The 22,115-nt window shown below is 47.3% G+C and overlaps 1 protein-coding gene across 1 annotated transcript in view; it reads right to left on the reverse strand.

The window, feature by feature from the left end:
• LMX1A (LIM homeobox transcription factor 1 alpha) overlaps positions 1-22,115 on the reverse strand; it is a 130,139-nt gene that overhangs the window by 7,014 nt on the left and 101,010 nt on the right. The window contains exon 4 of the mRNA XM_031435871.2: positions 1,926-2,098. Coding sequence (XP_031291731.1) covers positions 1,926-2,098 — 173 coding nt within the window. The remainder of the gene's footprint in view (positions 1-1,925; positions 2,099-22,115) is intronic.

The following is a 22,115-nucleotide window of genomic DNA, read 5'->3' on the forward strand; positions in this document are numbered from 1 at the left end:
CCACAAAGCCTTGCCTGAGTCCCCAGACAGAAGTGACGGCTCCCTTCCTGCACCTCCTGGCTGCCCCCGTTCTGGTCCTCAGAGCTCTCTCCCCCGTGTTCCAGGGTACACACATCTCCTCCACTGCTGGTGGCCTGGAGGCTGCGTGGGAGACAAACACTGGGCACCGGCCATACAGAGTCTGGGAGTTTAGTACACGGAGAACAGTTAAACCAATGAGGGAAGTGGTAATTCATCCTTGTTTGGGGCTATTTTACTACTTTGGGGCTACACCAGCCCCTGCCCTGGAGCTTAGCGGGCAGCAGGGGCAGGGAAAGGAAGAGTTCTGTAGGTGAATCTTTTCAAAAGTCAGAAGCGGTGGGAGACTATCATGGCTCAGCAAACGCCCATCCTTCCCGCCCCTGCTCCCTGGAGGCAGGTATGCGTTCACCGTGTCCTCACAGTGGGCTCATCAGCCACGGGACTTGCTCTGACCCCCAGAGTGTGCGTGCACGTGAAGTGTGCGGTATCCCAGGCGAGACTCTCGATGGGCTGGCCCGGCGGGACTTGGCCTCTTGCCCTCTGCCGTGGTCACAAGGCCAGCATGCCCCAGGTGGCCCTGCTCCTTCGGCCGGACCCTGTCATGAGAGACAGGTGGGCCAGGCCTGCACCGGAGCCCAGCTGGGTCACAGCCACCCCACAGCCCGGGAGCAGGAAATGAACGCTTGTCGGGAGCCACCGAGATTTTGTTGTCGAAGCAAAAGCTGATTCATACGCAGAGGGACGCAGGGAAGACAAGGCTGAACGACTTAGAATGTGTTTCTTCTGTGAATCTCAATTAAATGTCAAGAAAGCTTTCTTTTCTTATTTTTCTTGCATAAAAGACAGTACCCAGCATACCCAGTACCCTGCTGTTAGTCAATAAATGGTAGGTATGTAGGAAGCGGACGCAGGTATTTGTGGCAGAGACTACTAATCGTCCCCAGTATCCATTCTCTCCTTCCTCCCATTAGCAATTTTTTTTTAGGTGGGGAGGAAATTAGGTATTTGTTTATTTATTCATTTAGTGGAGGTGCTGGGGATTGAACCCAGGACCTTGTGCCTGCTAAGCATGTGCTCTACCACTGAGCTATGCCCTGCGCCCCATTAGCAACTGAATCCCCAAGTTTTAGCCAGGTATGTGGTCAACCAGGTAGACTCATTTCCCCGGTCCCCTTGCAAGAAGTGCAACCACTTACAGTTTAGCCAATACATATGAGTGAAAGTCATGCCAAAAATCCCAGGGTATGTCCTTTAAAAGGCAGCTGCTTGCTGTCTCCCCACCACTCCCTCTTTGTCCACCATGGCGGCTGGAAAAAAATGGTGACATCTGGAGCAGTTCCTTGGACCCATGTGATGGATAAGAGAGCTGCTAGGCCAGCCTTGGACTGCTCACTTCTGGACTGTGACATAAGAGCGAAATAAACTCCTAGCTCATTAAGTCACTGCGGTTTGTTTTTCTTTTTTTACACAAATGTTCACAGCAGCCCAAACTGGAAACAACCCAAATGCCCATCAACAGGTGAACGGACCAACAACCCATGGTACATTCCTGGAAGACCATTCAACAACAAAGTATGGATGAACCACAACATGGATGAATGCCCAAATCACCACCTCAGGCAGAACGAATCAGATGGAAAAAGAAGACATGCTACAAGCCACTTTCTGTTCTGCTGTAGCATCTTGGCTTATAACACAAAAGCACAGGGGGATTCCACTGGAGCCCTGGCCTCAGTTTCAGTGATCCCCGGAGTCTCCAGTGGGGCTCAAGTCGCCCTGCACAGACTCTGTCTGAACAGCATCCCTCTCCCTGACCCCCCAGGTGCCCATCAACACCCCACAGGAGTCCAGGGTGCACACAGAGAAGTGGGGCTAGTCCCCTTCCCTCCCTGAGCCCCCCGTACCTTCCGGCATGGCTTGGAGGATACTTCAAACGAGGCCTTGAATGCTCTCCTCTGCTGGGTTGTCAAGATGGTTCTGGGACGTTTGGGGCGCTTATGGTCCTTGCCGTCCTCAGTGGCTCCCTTCCCTGCCCCGTGGGCTGACTTGCAAAGACTTTCTTCATCATCACTTTTGCCTGAAAGAAGCAGAAACCATGCTGAGTCCCTCCAGGCCACTTCCTGGAGTTGTATGTTGTTCTATAACAAGACACTGGGGTCCACGTTCCGAGCATGACTTTAGATATGAGTGCAACAACCTGCATGGTACTGATCCGAAAGCCCCCAGTAAAGGGCCAAGGAAAAAACTAAAATCCAGAGACAGGAACCAGAAAGGTCGCCACTGCAGTTCAGGACCATCTCCCAGGATGGTGCCCTAGCTCCACATTTACTAGCTCTGTAACCTTGGGCAAGTGACTCCACTCTCTGTGGCTCAACTTCCTCACCTGCAAAATCAGGATATAGGAGAACCGACTTCATTGAGGTGTTCATGAGGATCGAATGAGTTTGCCAACAAGGCACTCAGAAGACTGCTTCGTATATATAAATACCCAGTAAGCATAGTGGTATTATTTCTTAGATGTCATTTTTCAAGTCTAGACCTGGATGAGTTGTGAATAACCGCCTAGACATTATGTCTGAAATTCTAGCCACTCCAGAAGGTAGGAAACAGCACTGTGTCAGAGGCCACGGAGGACCAGCGTTAGACCATGTGTAGGTACAGATAACCAAGAAGAGGTAGAGAACACAGGTAATTAGTCAAAACTGCCTCTCTGTAAAATAAGTAACTCTCTATTAAAGTAACTGTATTTATATTTATGTGAATTATTTCAACTCTAAAAGCAACGATCAATACAAAGAGTAACCTGGAGAAACTAAAGCCTCTGTATGGACCACATTCCTTCCCAGGCTACCTCTTGCATCCTCCAGATTTCACTCTCCTGAGAAGATGCTTCTAGGGTCTGGGAAACACCCACACGAGAGAGGCTCCTCCCTACTCTGGGCACAAAAAGCCACAAGCAGTTGTGTGTCCAGATTACCCTCCTGAGACTCTCATTCCTCTCTGGTCCTCACAGAGCTCAGCTGTCCTCTTTCCTCCAATGCAAATCTTTGTCCCAAGGGCTTCCCCAGCTCCAGTCACCTGATTCTGGCCCCCTTCTGGCCAGGATGAGGGGACCCACTGTGTGTCATCTACACATCCTTGTTTTCATCTGGACCTCCTCTGGAAAGGATTCTCTTTGCATACAATGTTTTAGTTTAGATTTTGGTTAAGTTCTAATTTCCGGAGCAGAAAAAAAAAAAACATTTTATCTGAAAGGTCAATGGCTAAGATTCTTTTCCTTATGAACTTTAAACCTGCAGTTTGAACACAAAGGAAGATGAACCCGTAAATTCCTCGAGGGCATGACTCCATGCAGTGTAACTGAACAGGGTCTGACGTAGGCAGACCTGGGTCCCCACCCAGCTCTGCCCCTCATTTTAAGCACAGCCCTATGCAAGTGAGGTCCTGCACTGAACCTGCACTGGTGACAATAACACCAAGTGTGGCACAGGAGTAGTGCTGTTGTGTGCAAAGCAACTAACACGGTCCTGGCACTGGTTTTCAGAAGAGGCGGGGGCAGAAAGGGGAGGAGACGGAGGATGAGATTAAGATTTATTAGATGTTGTGAGAAGGATGTCTTTTCCCCTCTGCCTCACTCCCCTCGATAGGACAGATGACAAAACCCACAAGATGAATGGAGAAGAGATTCAAGAAGAAAAATCCTCACGGCAAAGAGTGGCCACACTGGCATCTTCCCCTCCGAGGCTGCTCTTTTCCGGGGGGTTGGGATTCACTAAGCTGACCTCAGTCAGACCTCCATATTGAAGGGCTCGTAGGATCTTTATAGAAGGAGGCTTTCAGAACAGCAAGGAAAAAATAAGCATGTAACAACAAAAAGCCTCAGGGAACTAAGACCCCACAAGGGAGAAAAGGGAGAAAAAAGGAAGCCACTGACTGTGCAGAGTCACCCTTGCGGGGCCCTCCATTCTGCTGCTCAGAGACCCCCACCCTCACCCCCCGGCCCCCGGAGCCCAGACTTCAGTGAGGCCAGTAATTCTGTCTGCTGGTGGACTCCTCGGGGTCAAAAGGATGCTCCTCTGGTACTGGTGATGCCTTCAGTGATGTTTCTGAGGAAATGCGGCTGACACCCCACCCCAAGGACTGTGCAGAGCTCCTGTAAGGCAGGTGGCTACAGGGGCTGAGCCCGGAACACGTGAATGAGAAGCCCAAAGTACAGAATTTATTTTTAAATGCAACTGTATCATCTTCAGAAACCACATGTCTCCTACCAGTTTTGTCCATCACGTGGTATTCGCAAGTGTCTTATGGAGTCAATCTGATATTCTTACAGTCATTCCTCATACAGCTTGGTGCAAATGTACACTGACACCTAGGATAAGGTAACTCATGAAGATGCAAAATCTATAATAATGCTAGATTCCAGGATAATGGCTCACAGACGCTGACACTGCTCAGGAGAGCAAAGTGGCATGGTGTCCACAAGCATGGGAGCCATAGAAACTCAGGGTGAAACGCTGGCCCTGCCGGTTAGTATGTGTGATTTTGAACAAATCCCCAGGACTCAGTTTTCTCACTGGAGAAAGGAACAGTGCTGTTGGAATTAAACGAGATAATATATGTAAAGGTTTAACACTGTCTAGAGTGTGATAGGTGCTTAATAAATCACCATCATCCTCGCCGTCATCATTTCAAAAGAACATTCTTAATCTGAGACACGTGTTTTCCGTTAATAACAGTTGCATATTGATGGGAGTCTGAGTTGAGCATTTACAAGGCCAGCATTCTTTTCTCTCTCTTTGCAGACATGACCTGAGCTAACACGGAGAGACGGTTTCATAGAAAGTGAGTGTGCGAGTGCTTGTGAGAAAGAAGAGAGAGGCAGAGGGGGCAGGGGCTGGCTCCAGGAGGAAGATGGAATTGCTGAGTTTGTTCAGAGCCCCAGAAGTGCATGGCTGAGGCCCCTCATGTCTTCCCACTGTCTCTGTACTAACCCTCGCCTCGGGGCCATGCACGGTTCCCAAGACCTGCTATTCCATCACGGAACAGCAGGGGGCGGGAGGGGAGAACCACCTCCCAGGACATCCCTTGGTGCCCAGTTTTGGAGGATGTGGAGGGCACCCCAGGCGGCTACTCGTTCATGCGTCTACATCCCTGTGATAGGAGAGAGGTGAGAACGCTTGTTTTCAGAAGCAGCGGGCAGGGGCAGAGGTGGGAGGAGAGGGAGAGATTAGGATTTGTCTCTGGAGTGTTTCTGTCATTTTTGTGGTGCATTTTCACCCTCGGATTCCTCCTTGCTGCTCTTCAATATCTCACCCTCTCCCCTGTGTCCTCAGGGATCCCTTTTTGCCTTCCAAGAAGCACCAGATGCTGGAGACCAGACGTCTACAAACTTCTTCGTAAAAAGCCAGAGAGTAAAATATTCTACTCTCTGCATGCCTGGTGGCCTCCATTGCAACCACTCATCTTTACCGCTGTAGCACAAAGCAGGCGCAGACGGCATGACCAGGCAGGGCTGGGTTCCAATAAAACTGTATTTCAAAAACCAGCACCAGGCCAGAGCTGGCCTGCGTAGCATAGTGTGCTGACCCCTGCCCTAGACCTCTCCTGACCTCCTGTTCTCCATCAAACCTTACACACCCTGTGTTCCAGGCTTTCAGGCTCTGACTCTGCGGGGAGGAGGCACCTCTCATCCGATACCCTGAGTCGACAGTGATTAGCAAGGTTTGAAGTGTTCTCTCCCACAGTCAACAACGTATAGACATTGAACAGGAAATGCCTCCAACCAGACAGTCGCCAGCGTGGAATTTCAGGTGTCCTGGCAGATCTGAGCTCAGTGGCCCAGGCTCTGAAGATAGAGGGCCTCTGGTGGTACCTCTCAAAGTGCAGACAGATGTCACAACCCAGCTGCCAAGAGGGATACAGGCCATCACCAACCATCACCCAGCTTCTGTCTGCAGTGTTGTAAATATTATGGGCATGACGGTGCCCTCTGCCTCTCTCAGGGAATTTCCAGGCTGCTCCCTGAAGCTCCCACCTCCTCTTTCAGCAGGGGCAGGGGGCTGCCTGACTCTGGTGCCGAGTTCTCCGAGAAAGTACGCAGGGCCTAAAATATGCACACATTGATTTGTCCAAGAGAGAGGAAAGTGTGAACCGAGCCAGGAGATTTCTCCTAGAGCCAGCAGGAGTACTGGAGAGAGGGAGAGGAGGGAAGATCTTCCAACAGCAGAGACGCGGGAGCGGAGGGAGGGAGGGGCGGCCCCTCTCCATGGCCAGAGGCTCCCACACCCAGATGCAGGCCAGAGCCATTCCTCATAATTTAAGCTGACACCCCTCAGCGGAGATGAAAGGAACACCACTTGCTGTCTCCAACAACAAATGTCAGCTTCCCTAGAGGCCGTTTAGACACAAACGCAACATAAATCTGACTCCTAGAGGGGAAGTCCAGAGATTAAGTCTCCATGCACAGCCTACCAGGGTGAGATGAATTTGCTTGGCACAAAGTTGGAGCATGTTTCTCAGGGCCTTTCTTTCCCCTTTCTTGTTTAAAAAAAAAAAAAATCTGGAATGGCTCAGGGCTGTTGCTCCCCGCTTGCCTGGTCCTCCCACTCGTTTATGACACAAGCAATGGTAGATGAAAGGCCCAGCCATGGTTTATGGCCCCGAGACAGGCCGTACTACCTGTGGGGCCTCGCAGATTCATTTCAGGTTGTTGGAAAAATCCCAACGGCCCATAAACAGGGCAAGAGGTATCTGAGCTTGGCCCGGGAGGCGAGGGGGAGGGAGAAGGACCAGAGACCCTCATGAGAGGGAAGGGAGAGGCAGGAACAGGCCTTAGATGCTTCCTCGGTGATGGGCCTCATAAATGTCGTTCAGGCCGGGGGAGTGGAGGAAGGGTCTGGGACAGGTGGTGGGCGGAGCGGGGAAGAAAAGAAGTATGGGAGGAATTTATGAAGACAGAATATACGGGAAGCAATTTCAGCCACTGCCCTGCGCTACGGGATCAGAATTCCCTTCTCCCAGAGCAGCACCGTGGTCAACTCCGGATGCGAAGCAGCATTTCCCATTGAAGAGGCAGCAGGCGAAGTTGTCTAGAATGGGGAAGACCCTGCAAGCACTGTTTGCAAACTGCTTTACACACAGTCCCTCGAGGAGGTCTCAGCTCAGACCTAAACCAGGTCCCCTTAAAAGGTTTGAATTGGAACATGTTCATTTAAACATCTGCTCAATAAGCATTAACTGTGGGCTCCTGGGTCAGACACTGCACAAGGACACCTCTGTATACAAACTATTATATACAAAGTAGATAAACAACAAGGTCCTACTGTACAGCGCAGGGAACTATATTCAATCTCTCATAATAACCTATAATGAAAAAGAATCTGAAAAAGAATATGTGTGTATATATATGTGTGTAACTGAATCACTGTGTTGTACACCTGAAACTAACACAACATTGTAAATCAACTAGATTTCAATTTTAAAAAAAATCTATAGGCACATGGGAAAGAGGGGTGTCGATGAGCCAGAGCGGCTGGTGAAGGCAGAAGCCTAGAAACCAGGGAGGAGGGAGGAATGGATCTGGAAAGGCAGAGGGGTGAGGACGGGGTTCTGAGCAAGGCGCAGCCTCGGCGCAGAGAAAAGGGGAGAGAAAGTGCGAGCAGGTCAGGAGGGGACCCCAGGGCTTCGGTGAAACGTGTACATCTGGGGGTCCAAGAAACGCAGGGTAGAGAGGCCACATGGGGCTCACTCCAGGGGTCATGGTGTTCCAGAGCCCCCCCACAGTGTGGGGTCACCCACAGCCACACTGCACTCCTGAGTCAGGCCCTAGGTAAAGGGTCCCAAGAAAGACACCTTTGTTCAGCGATGTCCACTGCGGATGGAGGATCCTGTGGCGGGCGGAGGGAGGGGCGGGCACGTCAGAGCCAGGGCATCCAGCTCAGTGGTCCAGGCGGCCCCAAGGGGAGCTGGGTCTCCACCCAGCCTGGGCGCCTCTCCTTCTGCCTCCCTTAGCTGGCTGGGGCTCCAGAAAGGGAAGCCTTGTGCTTGGGAGGTTTGCAGGCCAAGGAGACAGTACTGGTACTGACTGGTGGGATTACTGTGGATTTGCATCAGTTTGGGGGGCTTTTCACATTCAAATAGGCTTTACGCTGACATCTCTCCCGCCTCACTCCCTCTCCCTTCCACACACACACACACACACACACACACACACACACTCTCTCTCTCTCTCTCTCTCTGAATCTTTTCCTGGGTTTCTCCATCTCTTACTTCTCCCTTTTTTAATGAAAAAATGTCCACCTGCAACCCAAACTGATAAGCAGAGGTGTAAATTCTCAATGCGTTTATGCATCCCCAGATGTGCACATTCCACCAAGGCCCTGAGGTTCCCTCCTGATCTGCTCACACTTTCTCTCCCCTTTTCTCTGCGCCGATTGTCATGTACTGGAAATACTGACCATTGGGGTATCAGAAGATGCCTCTACACCAACATCACTGTATTCCAATCAAGCATGGATTCAAACACTACGTAAAAAGCATAACTTGTTCGTTTTGGTTTGGCCAGCCTCAGAGAAGGAGACCGGAAGCTCCTAACGTGCTAAATGAGATGTTCGGGGCTCTGCTTTCAGTCTCGATAAAAGCTCATTAATCCGCCAGCTTGATGGTTCACTGGGGCATGGGGTGCGACAGCATGACACTGTATTAAGTTTATATTAATAAAGTTTGAGTGTGTTTGCTCCAATTTCGGAACTGACTTAAGTGGATCGAGTATCATCTCTCTTTGGAGCAGCCTAATTTTGCTGCATTCATTATTAGTCTTCAGGAGGATAAAATTATCTGGGAAAAGGAAATTGTTTCTAGGCAGGGATGGAAGACAAAGGGTTAAATATGTCTCCAAATTGAAAAAGACCCAGACCAACAATCCTCTGGGTGACTGGGGAGCTGGGGTGAACTGGCTCACACTCTAATGTTCTCATCGCAGACGTGAGTCCTCCCTGGACAAATTCACCATGGACTTAATCACAGAGAAGCTGCTTGGCGGGCCATCACTGATCTGAATGCCTCGCTGGAGATGTCCTGGTTCTGTCAGGCCCTCTGCTGGTTTGGAGAGGCAATCTGAGGCCAATACCAGTCACGTCTGTGCCTTCAGACTCTAGCCCAGTCCACAAACCACTGATAGGCTCAAAAGAAAAAGGAAAAGTGAGGTCAGACCCTTAGCCTCTGTTCTTACGTCCATCACTCACTTGCTGTGAGACCTAAGGCAAATGATCTAACCTTTCCGAGCCCCACCTTTCTAATTTGTAAAATTGTGGGAATAAAGACCTGCCAAGCTATCCTGATTGGACTGTTACGAACTCAACCGTAGGAGTAGTTAGGTAAAAACCCATTGAAAAAAAAAAGCTGTAAAATAGTATAAAAATTCAAGGTATTTTCAATATTTTTATTTCTATCATGCCTCTGGAATGCTCATGAACTTACTATATGTCCCCACTGACTATGAAACTCACAATCCTCATATGGAATTCCTGTCAGTCAACAACGAGATCTTGAGTGTGCCTTCTGGGTGTAGGCACTTTTCTAGACACAGGATGAGAAGGAACAGACAAGGTCCAGAAAGCCTCTGCTTTCCTACTTCTAGTGGGAGAAGATAGACGAGAAATTAAGAAAAACATAATTTAGTCTTTAACAGTGTTAAATGCTAAGAGTAAAATAAAACAGAGCAACGGGCCAAAGAATGATTGGGGGCAGTGGGAAAAGCGTCTCCCGGTTCCATAATTCCGTACCACCAAAAGGATCCAAATCTATCCCCACCTGAAGACCTCCCTCAGCCCCTTTCCATGTCAGTTTCTTCCCTTTCCAAACACCCTGGGCACATGTTTGTCTGCCTTAAACATTTTAGTTACGCCAGTGTATTCAAATGAGAAGATTATTTTGTAGGTTTGTTGCCTTACATTGTCCTTCAATCATTTTAGTCAAAAACAATATTACAACCTCTAAGATCTTCTGAAAAAGAAAAATTGCGCTGGACTAATATAAAAAGCCTGTTATGACACTTCCGGAGGCAGTATAGCAGAGCGGTTAAAAGCAGTGCTTTGGGCTCAAATATTTTGCTCCATCACTTATTAGCTAGTAGTCTTGGCCAAGTTGCCTCTCCATTAAGTCTTGGTTTCCCATCTGCCATGCGGTTAACAGCACCTACCCAGTAGGATAATTATAATAAGTATATATAGAAAATTTATGCACAGTATTTATGGTATGAAGCTCACAATAAGAATTTAAAATAAATGCTGGCTAATTATCGTCACTATAATTTTGTATACCTTCTATATTAACTAGAGTAGCTTCCAGAAAACAGAGGCCAAATTGAAATCATCTTTGTATCCTCCACAACACCATGCTGAACACTCAGATTAATAGTTTTAAGCAGCTCATGTCCAATTCATATAGAATGAAGTGGTGCCTTGCACTAACAGGCACATTGCAGAGTCCTGTCTTTCCATTTCTCACAGATTTATTTGCCGATGCCAACCAACTTCCGGTGGCCATAGGGATCAGTATAGAATTATTAGCTACCGCCATACTTGGAGTTCAGCTTGGGAAGAAATTTACTTCCCTTAAACTACAATCTGAATTTCTCTTCCAAGTTGATTTCATTCCACTGATGGTCCACTGTTTCATCAGTACCCATCCAGTTACATTTCTAGGAGGAGAAGAGAAAATCTTAAGCCATGAAAAGAAAGCCCCAAAATACAAGAATTAAGGATAGAGAGGAGAAGGATGGAGACAAAAGAAAAGGGGAGTGGGACAGAGAGGGAGGACAACACCGTGGGGCAGGACCATGGTGCTATGTGTCCTCCAGCTGCTCCTTAGGTGACTGGAAGACACAGTCCCCAAGGACTGCTGTGGGAAGGAGGGGGCCCTTGTCCAGGAAACCCCAGCTCCGTCAGGCTGGGCTGCTCTTCCTACATGAGAAATCATCAACATGGTTCTTCTTCATGGGTGAGGACACAAGATTGGGCAAGGAAAACAAATATTTATGGCAGGAGGAGCTTTCCCTAAATTAACTATAAACTGAGTACAACCATGTGCAGTGAACTCCATTACAGCCGTTTGGAGAGTATTTACGGTCACTAGCCGTAAATGAGATTGGGTGTCCCCAGATGACTGTGACGTTGATGAAATCACTGCTAATAGCATCATCACAAACCCTTTGTGTAACTAGTCAGCCTTGAATTTCTAACACTAAAAACACTTCCTCACAATCCTTGTAGAGTATAGAGTTTATTGTTGAAATAAGGATGAAAGGAACAATACTGTTTTTCGGAACCCAAGACCATTGTAATTCTCGTCTCGACTCTGGAGCAGCGGTTCTCAAATTTGAGCATGCCTCCCAGTCACCTAGGGGGCTGGTTAGACACAGACCGCTGGGCGCCACGCCCAGAGGCCCTGATTCAGCTGGTCTGGGATGGAGTCTGTGACTTTTCATTTCTAACAAGGTCCCAGGTGATGCTGATGCAGTTGATCCAGGAGCCACACTCGGAGAACCACTGCTCTAGAACATTCCTCCCTCTCTGTTTCCCCACCCCCACCCCTGCATGTGTGCACAGGGAAGTCTGGCAATCATAACACATCCTTACTCTCAGTCAACAGAGACCTTCACACCTTTTCAACTACGTCACATCTTTAGAGTAATTCCTGCCAGTTTTGGTAATTAGGGGAGAATAAAATCATGATGAAAAATGTATTCCCCTTTAAAAATAATAGTGTGATACATCTATCAAAATTCATCAAACTGTACATCTGAAATATGTGCAGTTTACTGTACAGGAATTATACCACAACAAAGGTGTTTAAAAAAAAAAAGAGTATGTCCAAACCAAAAAAATAAAAATAAAAAATAAACCTATCCCATGACCCACAAGCACACAAAAAAATAACAGCGTGCGTGGAGGAAAGATGGCACCGAGGAGACGGTGACCTAAGATTGACGTCAGCAGGCAGAGCCCTTGGTATGAGTCACCCTGAAGTGCTCCACCAAGCACGGGGTCGGACCTGCCTCTTCTTCGTCAAGTGCGATGGCTACTCAAAGCCAAAGCCATGGACCAAAGCCATGGATGCCTAAGCTGGTAAGAGAGCCGCAGGCCCCTGCAAGGGCTCAGGGGCATGATTCAGCTCTCCCTCACCCTCCTGTTAAGTTGCTCTCTTCCCCTCTACTGAGTTATCACCTCTTCCAGGATTGAGGCAAGGGGCTGAGTGGCCCTGCTGCTAGCCACACCCAGATGATTCAAAGCTACTCACTGCTCACAAAACACCAATGTCATCATAGCGTGATGTCCCAGACCAAGTCTTTAAATAAGTCCTCCCTTGCGGTCAGCTCCTTCAACTCCACTGATGCCAACGAGAGCTGGAGCAAGGGGTTATCAGGAAGCTTGACATTCCTGGAAATACCATGCCGTTAGAGGTACAGCCGAGCTTCGGGAAAATGTAGGTGGCTAATGGGTTATAAAAGCAGATGCAGCTTAACCTCGCTTGCGAGTTCTTAGTTCATATGGCTCCCCTTTGTATCATACATCCTGTTATCTACAACAGATGTGCACCTGAGAAGTTGTGCATGGATCAAACTCTTTATGTAAAGTTGAACTTTATTCTCCCAATGAAGAAGAGTTCTTAATTTCCTAGATGCTGTATTTTCTGGGATAAATAAATACTTTTCAATATACAGAAGGGTCCTAATACTTCCATCATTTATGTATTCACCTAATTTATTTTAATTTTTAAAAATTTAAATTGAAATATAATTGAGGTACAATATTGTGTAAGCTTAAGGTGTACAACAATATGACGACCACTGTAGCATTAACTAACACCTCTATCATGTTGCATAATTATCATTTCTTTTTTTGTAGTGGAAACAATTAAGATGTAGTTGGTTAGTTCTATGATACAGTATTGTGGACTCTAGTCACTACGCTGTGCATTCGATCTCCAGGACTCATTTATCTACTAGTTCCCAGTTTGTACCCTTAAACAGTATCTCCCCAAATCTCCCACCACCCAACCCCTGGTAACCACCATTCTACTCTCAATGTTTTAAATATTTATTTTGCAAAGTGCTTAGCATATATCCATAAACGAGACAGAGTTCTGACTCAAAGAATGAATAGTCTAGTGGAGGAGACAGCAGATTAGCAGGCATTTACAAAGCAGTGGGAGAAGTGTTCTGAGGGGGAGAGTTCCCCATAAGAGTGTGATGCTGGGCAGGATGCAGTGGAGGGGCATCGAACGTGGTCACTGGGGATGAGGGTGGGATGGCTCAAGAAGACTTGTGGAAAGAATAGGCTGGGTTTAACAAAAATAAATTTAAAATAAAGGAGGAGGAGGCAAGAACACTCTAGACACAAGAGAGTGAACGGAAGCATGGACAAGGAAGGCGGAATATGTGGAGCCGACCAAGACAGGCCTTGTGTTTCCCTTTTCTAAAATGTAGCAGCAACACCGTGAAATGATTAAGAGTAAGGACTTTGAAGTCAAAGAGACCTGGATTCAGTGCTGGCCCTTTTGAGAGCAAATTACTTAATTTCTCCGTATCTCAGTTTCCTGCACCAGACCCAGAGTTTAAGAATATTTAAGAAATTAAAAACAATATTCTTAGTTATAATTACAGAATCAAAAATATATGCTCCATCTGAGAGGATCTTATTAAAATAAGAAATGGCAAACATTATTTTTAAAAAAAAAAAAAAGGAAGGAAGGAAAAGGGGAAAAAACTTTAGTTCCAAACCAGGGAGACAGTCAAACAAGCAGATAAATGCAATACCATTTAAAGGCACTCTTTGGTTCACTACTTCGGCAAACATTTAGTGACCCCACATAAAGTTTTGGTCTGGGTTATTCTAGGTTTGGGGACTATGGTGGGGAATAAAACAGACAAGACTCCTGACTCTTGTGGAACTTGGCCTATCCCGGGGGAAACCATCTCAAATAAGAACAAACTAGATCATTCTAGAATTTAAATAGAATTTAAATGGTGAAAAGTAATGGGCAGAGATTTCAAACAGGGTGACTGGGATGGCCAAATCCATGGTTAAGGATGATTTTTAGATAGAGTGGTCAGGGAAACCCCTGCTTAGAAAGTGGCATTTGAAGGTGATAAGAAAGAGCAAGCCAAGTGAGAGCTGAGGGCAGGATGTCCCCGGCAGAGGAGCAGAATGATCTGGGGGCTCAGCTGCTGGGGCTAGATCACAGCCCCCGAAGAGGAGAGGGGAGGACGGTGAGGGGAGGAGGCCAGTGCCAGGCCATGTTAGGGCACACAGGCCATGACAGGGGCTTTGGATTTGTTCTCAGAACTATGGGAAGCCATCGCTAGTCAGTGGCAGAGACTGGAGTACAGTACTGGTCCCCATTCCCTTACCTCCCTAGCTCTGGGCTCTCTTCTACTCTTTGCCCCCTGTCTAATCCACTCTAAGAATCCAAGAGATGCTCCCCTCCTTTCCTTAATGCAAAAGAAGCCTCCGCTTTTGTGAGCAAATATTGATTTTTAAATTTTCTTTCCACCATTTTCAGATGCCTCTAGTTCTCTTTGTCATCTGTGTTATGGTTTCATAAGTGCCATTCCCTGGCACTCAGATTCCTTTCTTGCCTCTTCAGTATTATCTCCTCTGCATCACTTGGGAGCTGACCCTTGCAGGCTGCTACATCTGCCTAGATCCAGCCAACGGGAGGCATTTACAGGGAAGTTAGAGGAAAGGGAGAAACCAAGGTATTTCCTCAACCTCCCCCTGCCTTGGGTGGTGTCTCTGGCAGCTGGTGCATCTCCTCCATGGCTCCAAGTCACACCTGAAAATCCCACTGCAGTTCTGGCTTCCACCAGATGTCTCCAGAAGTCACATCACCTGTCAGTCTGTAGCTTCCCTCTGTTGCAGATTTGTAGGTTGTCTTGTCATCTTGATCTATTTGCATCCCAACAATCTCTCCATAGGAAACTCTGTTTTAGATGCTGGCAGTTGGTTCTGCCCTCCTGGCTGGCCCCTGAGATCTGATACAGATCTCAACATTGACAAGGGGCTTCAATGGCAACTGTCTCTTCATCTGCCAGGGGAGCATCTCCAGACAGTCCATCTCACTAGCCATACTGAAACCCAAGTCACCCTCTCACTTCCTTTGCTATCTTCCTTGCAACTAGTTTTGAAGGCTTCTGCCAGAGTAGCAGCTAGGGAATGAGATGTGGCAATTCCCCCAGGATTTAGACTTTAGGTACCAGATTCACTGGAAATCAGTAGTAAAGGTCTAGGAGCAGTCAGCACCATGGCCAGATCCAAAAGGACACAGACAAACACTGGAGGCCAGAAAAGACTTTAATGGAACTTTATTCCAGGGACGAGAGAGAGAAATTGGACATCTTATCATTTTTTTTCTTGTAAAGCCTCTCTTCAGTCTGTCTCCAATATCTGTACTTCTGAGCCATGTACAAACCAAACAATTAAAAGGACAGGTTTTGCCACATGCCGCAACATGTCTAGGAAGAGTTACAAGTGAAATGATCTCTCTACCCTGTCCTGGAAATCACCTACCCTATTTCATCAAATAGAAGACGCTTTTTATTATAAAGCATGTCATTATTTTATGGACCACCAAAAAAGAAAACAATGAGACCAGTTAAACTCTGATACAATGCTTTTTCATCACATCAAATGTGAGTCACATCCCAATTTTGGATAGGTTAAAATGCAACCAACAAAAGTGTCTTAGGATATGAAACACAGCATTGGCTCTGTTTTAGGCACCTCAATCTTCTTTCTTAACCAGATAAACTGGTTAAAGGACTGGTCATTCTAGAAAACCATCAGGCTCAGGGCCTTGTGGAGGGCATCCGTTAGTAGAAGTTACAGGCAGCCCTCCACGTCAGTGGGCGGGAGAGAGCCTAACACTAAATATGCCCCCTCCAAAAACTACAATGTGGCCTTGGGCGAGGTACTTAACCTGTTTCCTTAGCTATGAAGTGAGGCCGGTGTGACAGATGATGGCTTAGAATCCTTTCAACTCATATTTTTAAATGAAAGGAGAAAATACTACTAAATCTGTTGTCAGGTTATGGTCACCAAACTGACCAATGGTTCTTCACCAGCGATGTTCTGTCCCCCAGAGTCATCTGCAAACGTCTAAGGGCTCTTTTTCTGGTTGTTACAATGACTAGTGGCCAAAGTGGCATTTAGTGGATAGAGGCCACAGGTGCAAAACAGCAAACTGTCTCACCCAAAATGCCATCAGTGAAACACGTTGACTGAGAGAGCCACGGCTGTCTCTCACAGAGAATGTGGAGTAGGCTTACAGCAACCCAGAGAGCCAGGAGGCACCAGCAAAGGAAGGAGCGATGGAGGTTGCATGCTTCCCTGTACATTTTTCAGGGTAGAAGACATCTGAGATCACTGCCTTGCCTGCTTTTGGGGAGCCACGTACTTCTGCAAGGGTGAAGGGCTTCCCAATTGTAGCCTGTTTATGAAGAAAATAAACACCATTCAAAACAAACCACCCCATATATTTGAATCTAAATGAACTCTCGGGGAAAGTGCTAGAACCAATGTCACATTCCCTTTGGCACGTTCCACTTTGCAGGGATTGTGTCTGGTGTCCTTTGTCCCCTCTTCGAGGGCCAGAATTCCCTCTCATCACACCCCAGCTGTTAGAGTAGGGAATGCCAGCTGTGGTTCCTCGCATCACTGTCAAGCCGCCTAACGCACAGCTTCTCAACCATACGAAACATTAGGACGCTGTGGTAAGTCAGGAAGATGTCCTTGGAGTGTCACCACTTCTTGGATTTCTTCACTCTCCTTTGCCGATGTATCAATGGGACGTCGAAAGGACCAACAGAAGTCCCCAGTGTGTGTGTATAAGGACAAATTCTCTTTATTGAGTACTTACTTTGTGCCAGGCACCACAATACACACTTTACACACATTATCCCATCCAAGACTCACAACAGCCCATTTTACAAGTGAGGGAAGGGAAGCGCCAAATGTTTACCCAAGGTCACCAGCTATCAGGTGGAAAAACTAGAAATGAAATCCAGGTGTGCAGAACTTTAAAGCCTCTGTTTTAAAACAACGTATTACCTGAATCACTGACTACTTCTGTCCTCAATTTCTCTCTTCTCTAAAATCATTTAAACACCTAAAATGTACATCAAATCATTGCCAACTTATTCCCAGACAATAATGTATTATTTGTTGATAGATTCAAGTGTCTTGAAATCCACCCGGACACAGAGACGGTGCCTTCAGTATCTTTGATGTTTCCTGGGTGACCAGTCTGAGGCTGGTCACAGAGGATGCGCTATTTTGTTTACCATCATATCCCCAACACTTAGAATGATGCCTGCCTGGCATGTAGTAGGGATTCACTAACTATTGAATGAATAAATAAAGGCATGAATACTCAGAAATTTCTCTCTAGTCTGTTCAAGCCTTCATCCCTCACCTGGAACATGCAACAGCCTCCTGCCCAGCTTCCTTGCCTGCAGTGTTACCTCCATTCCAATCTACCCTCTGCACTCCTATGTTGAAAGCACAAATTAAGTAACATCACAACTGTGTTAACAAACTTCTTTTTCTTTTTCTTTTAATTGAAGTATAGTTGATTTACAATGTTGTGTTAGTTTCTGGTGTACAGCATAAGGATTTATTTATATATATATATATACACGTGTGTGTGTGTGTGTGTGTGTGTGTGTGTATTCCTTTTCATATTCTTTTTCATTATAGGCCGTTACAAGGTACTGAATATAGTTCCCTGTGCTATACAGTAGGACCTTGTTGTTTATCTATTTTATATATAGTCATTACACAAACTTCTGATCAGACTTTGCATAACCATCAGCAGACAGCCAAATAAGATACTACACAAAACACTTCACATTCTGGCATCAATCTTGCCGTTCTCTGTAACACCAGGATCTCAGTCCCCCAGAGGAACCCTACATTCCAATCCCTCCTCTCATGCCTGATACGGTCTTACTTCTGCAACTCTGCACATGCAAAGCCCCACCATTCCAACAATGTACTCATCTGCCTTTCATCATCTGACAATGACCTACTCTATCAAGGCCAAGCTACAAAGTCACATCCATTGTGGGCACTTTTTACAACAGTCCCCTGATCCCTCTGCCCCAATACACATCTGCATAGCCCAAGAGGAATCACTGATCCCATCTCTGTGATCAGAGCACTTGGCATCTCCACTGTAACACGCACGCATATTCTATTTTACTGTGAAGTATTTTGTTACAGGAGTTTCTTACCCACTGAGAAAGCTGAGTGCTTGCAACAGAGGATGTTTTCCTTTCTCTTGTAACTACTAGTATCTAACCCAGAGTCTGACAGATAGGCTCTCAAAATGTCTGCTGACCTGGCCTCAATTTAATTTAGCTAGCGTCAATCAGAGAATAAGGAATAAACAGTCACGGACTTAAGACTAATTCTCTGAGGTCTTCACCACCAATGCCAAACTGAAAACTCAAGTAATTACTTGGGTAGATAATTCACGAAAGAAGGAAAACCATTTGCATTTGAATGATCTCGTGAGGATTTTCTGCTCGTTGATGTTTCTGGAATTTTTCGGATAATGGCTTCAATTGTTCGATTCTTTCATGGTATAGGAGTAGGCCAGAAAGTTAATCTGTCAATCACTCTCCCACGTGAAACCAGGCAACTCTCAACCAGTTCTGCCGAACAGAAAGCATCCATAGAAACCAAGTTTTAAAAATGCCGTAAGGTAGAGGAGGAAGGGCCTGCAAAGTTCAGACTCAGCGCTCTGAAGAGCCCCTAAAGCAAGCCAGTTGGTGTTAAGTTTCTTCCCTGCTATTTACATAACCTCAGATCTGGCTACCCTTGATTTGTGCCCTTAGGATTCTCAAGGTTGGGGCACGAAGGAGAGCGAGCGAACCGGCTGGGGGAGACAAATCAGGAAATGTTATCTGCAGCCCAGTGGGCGAGAGTCCTGGGTCCCAGGAACAAAATCCAACCCAGGACCCCCAGAACCTCTGGGAGCCAGAAGGAAAAGCTCAGTTCAGGTGGCCTGCGTCTGTCTATGTATCTGTCTGTCCTGCTCTGAGTGGATAGGCAGTGGTGGCGACGAGGGGTGAGCACGAAGGTTATCTCAGCCACCCCAAACTCAACAACATGACCCTCCCTCTTAAAACAAACACACACACACTCACATAGAGAGAGAGACACACACACACACACTGGGACACGCAAATCCCCAGCACCTGCTTCGGAAAGCCCTTCCTCCAAGGCTGGCCGGCGGGCGAAGGCGGCTCCACCAGAAGAGAGAGGCGGATTTACCGTGGCATTACTTTTAATTAACTCTGCGGCGCGGCGCGGGGGGCGCAGGGTGGGCCCTAATCCCGGGCCCGCCTGACGTCACCTGGGAACCCGGTGGCGCGGGGCGGCGGGGACCGGCGACGACCCCGCCGCGACCTGGGCGCGCCTCCGCCCGTACTGGGCTTTGCTCGGCGGGGAATTAAGAGAAGGAGAAATGTTAGTACACTTTTAATTGGAAACCGAGTTCTGCTTTCAGAGCGGCTTGTTTACTCAGGACCGGGCATTAGAACTCAGGGGAGGCTCTAATTGAAGTGACGGCTTTGGAGATTATGGGGAACATATGGCCCTACCGCCGGGCTCTTTATCTGCATTTTCTCATAAAACTGCCGTCGTCCGTGTGTGTTTCTGCGCTCGCCCTCGCCCTCGTCCGTTTCTAAAGGGCCTCGGAGGAGCGGCTGAATGCGGTGCTGGGATCCGCGGGGGCGCCCGGCACCTTGCGCTCCCTCCTGGCCCGATGCTACCCAGGGGCCCCGCCTCGGCTCGCTGGCTCAGCCGGAGCGCTGATGGGGAAAATGAGAGCCAGAAAGGAAGGAAATCGGACTGGTGACGGCCGCCGAGTAGGGGCGTCGCTCAAACTCTTGCGAGCTGACTGCAGGAGGGAGTTGCCACGGTAACGGGAGACTCCCACTCGCCGCCTTCCTCTAAGGCCCGAGAGGGGGAGCCTCCTTGTGCCTGGCTGGGGCCAAGCCCGCACACTAAGGGGAATGGGAACTCGGGTGTCTTGAGACAGAATTACATTTCTCCTTATCTACCATCAACCAACCAGTCAGTCAGTCCATCATCTATGTACACACCTATGCAGGCTCCAGCACCAATCACCACCCTGTTGGTCCCCCTACTCCCCACCAGATTCTCACTGTAGCTAGATGTGCCAGATAAGATACAGGACACACAGTTGAACTTGAATTTCTGATAAACAATAATTTTTACATGGCATGAGACGTAGTTGTCCAAAGAATATTATTCACTCTTTATGGGAAATTCGAACTTAACTGGGTTTTTGTTTGCTAAATCTCACCACCCCTCTCATTCTAAGGGAAAAGCTGCCTTCTGTCTTAATGCTAGAATCTCTCTGGTTCCCCACCAGAGCTCTGCAGTTGGGAAAAACAGCTGATTGAGGTGCCCCAACTCTGTCCCTCCGAGCTTCACCAGTGGTTCTCAACCTTGGGTGCACTTCAGACTCATCCAAGGAGCTCGAAAAAATCCCCAAAGCCGAGGCTGCACCCCAGACTCATTAAATCCTCAAGGCCCATTCCGTGGGAATCAAAGTATTCTTTTAAAATGCATACGTAGAAAAAGTTTTGTAGGGTGACTAGTTTGAAGAGTAACTCTCTGTTGAACATGTAATCTTATTTATTTGGCTGTTGACTGTCACCCTCTGTTAGAATATAAGTTTCATAAGAGCAAAGCTCTCACTCTAGCCCCTATATAGGCCTGATACATAGTCTGTGCTCTAAAATACTTGTTCATTAGTCAAAGCTCATTTACTTCTATATGCTCCTCCACGCCTCAGACCCAATCCTTGCACCATGCAGGTGCTTAGCAAATTGCTACAGAAGTGGTGCTGAGTTGGTTCAGCCACTGCTTTCCCACCCTGATGGATCCCAAAGAAGGAACACCTGGATGCTCATCTTGAACACTAGCTTGGTCCACCCATCCCACCCAGTGCACATGTGCAAATGCTACTCAAATCCCTGCTCAGATCCCTGAGAAGAAGACAAGTATGCCTCTGGATCCCAGTGTGCAAACCTGGATTTGGACCACTAAGAATCCAAATGGTTCTTAAACTACTCAGTCCTCCATGTACTTCTTACCCCGATATGCTTTTACAGCGCTTGGAGGAAGCCATAATCTGGTTTTAGTAAACTGGGCTTTGGGGTTTTTCCCAGGTCACTGATACCAGGGCACAGGAAAATACATGGGGTGATTCTTCCTTTTACTCAGTATAGCATCCAAAGCTTCTTCAGACCCATCATGAAACCTCTTGGTTGGAAATCTAAAAGTTGATGGTCTTGGCTGGAATGTCACTGCAGGAAAACCAGAGTCTTCTCTATACTTCCTCCACCCCCCGCCCCCATCTTCAGCCACACGATAATAAAGGAAAGTGAGACTCTGATTCTTCAGCTCAGGTCGTGAAAGGTCAAAGTCATGGGTTAGCTCTGAATGGCCAGAGACGTCATTCCTCACATTCACCAATCTTACTGCAAAGCCCTGCCCATGCACCCAAAGAGGATCCGACATAAAGATGGATAGAAGCACAAATGTCATCCCTGCCCCTGGAAAAACAAATCTGAGTGCATTTCTCCTGAGAGTGGGCTTACAACAGATGGTAGGGCATTCCGGGTCAGCCTATGGAAGCCTGCTGGAAGAAGTTTTGTTATGTGCTGATTTACTCCACTGTTACACTCTCATCAGTCTAATTAATGGGGGTGTGGTTTGCATGCTGATACCTCTCATCTGGACAAAAAGAACAACTGGTTTTTCCTGCCGTCATCCAATAAGCCGCAGGATCAGAACGGAAGTTTGTCAAGTAACTATAAAAACAAAACAATAATAGTACCTTATGCACACTTTTAAAGTACTTACACATTCACACATCCAGTTGTCTTTGGATCCTTCAAAGCTTCCTATTTCCTTCTAAGGGGTGCTCATTTGACGCACAGTGAAAGTGATTAATCTTGAGGAGGAACGGGAGGTTAGAACAGAAGGCCGAACTTG

Source organism: Camelus dromedarius, chromosome 23 (assembly GCF_036321535.1).
Source record: "Camelus dromedarius isolate mCamDro1 chromosome 23, mCamDro1.pat, whole genome shotgun sequence".
Lineage (NCBI taxonomy): Eukaryota > Metazoa > Chordata > Mammalia > Artiodactyla > Camelidae > Camelus > Camelus dromedarius.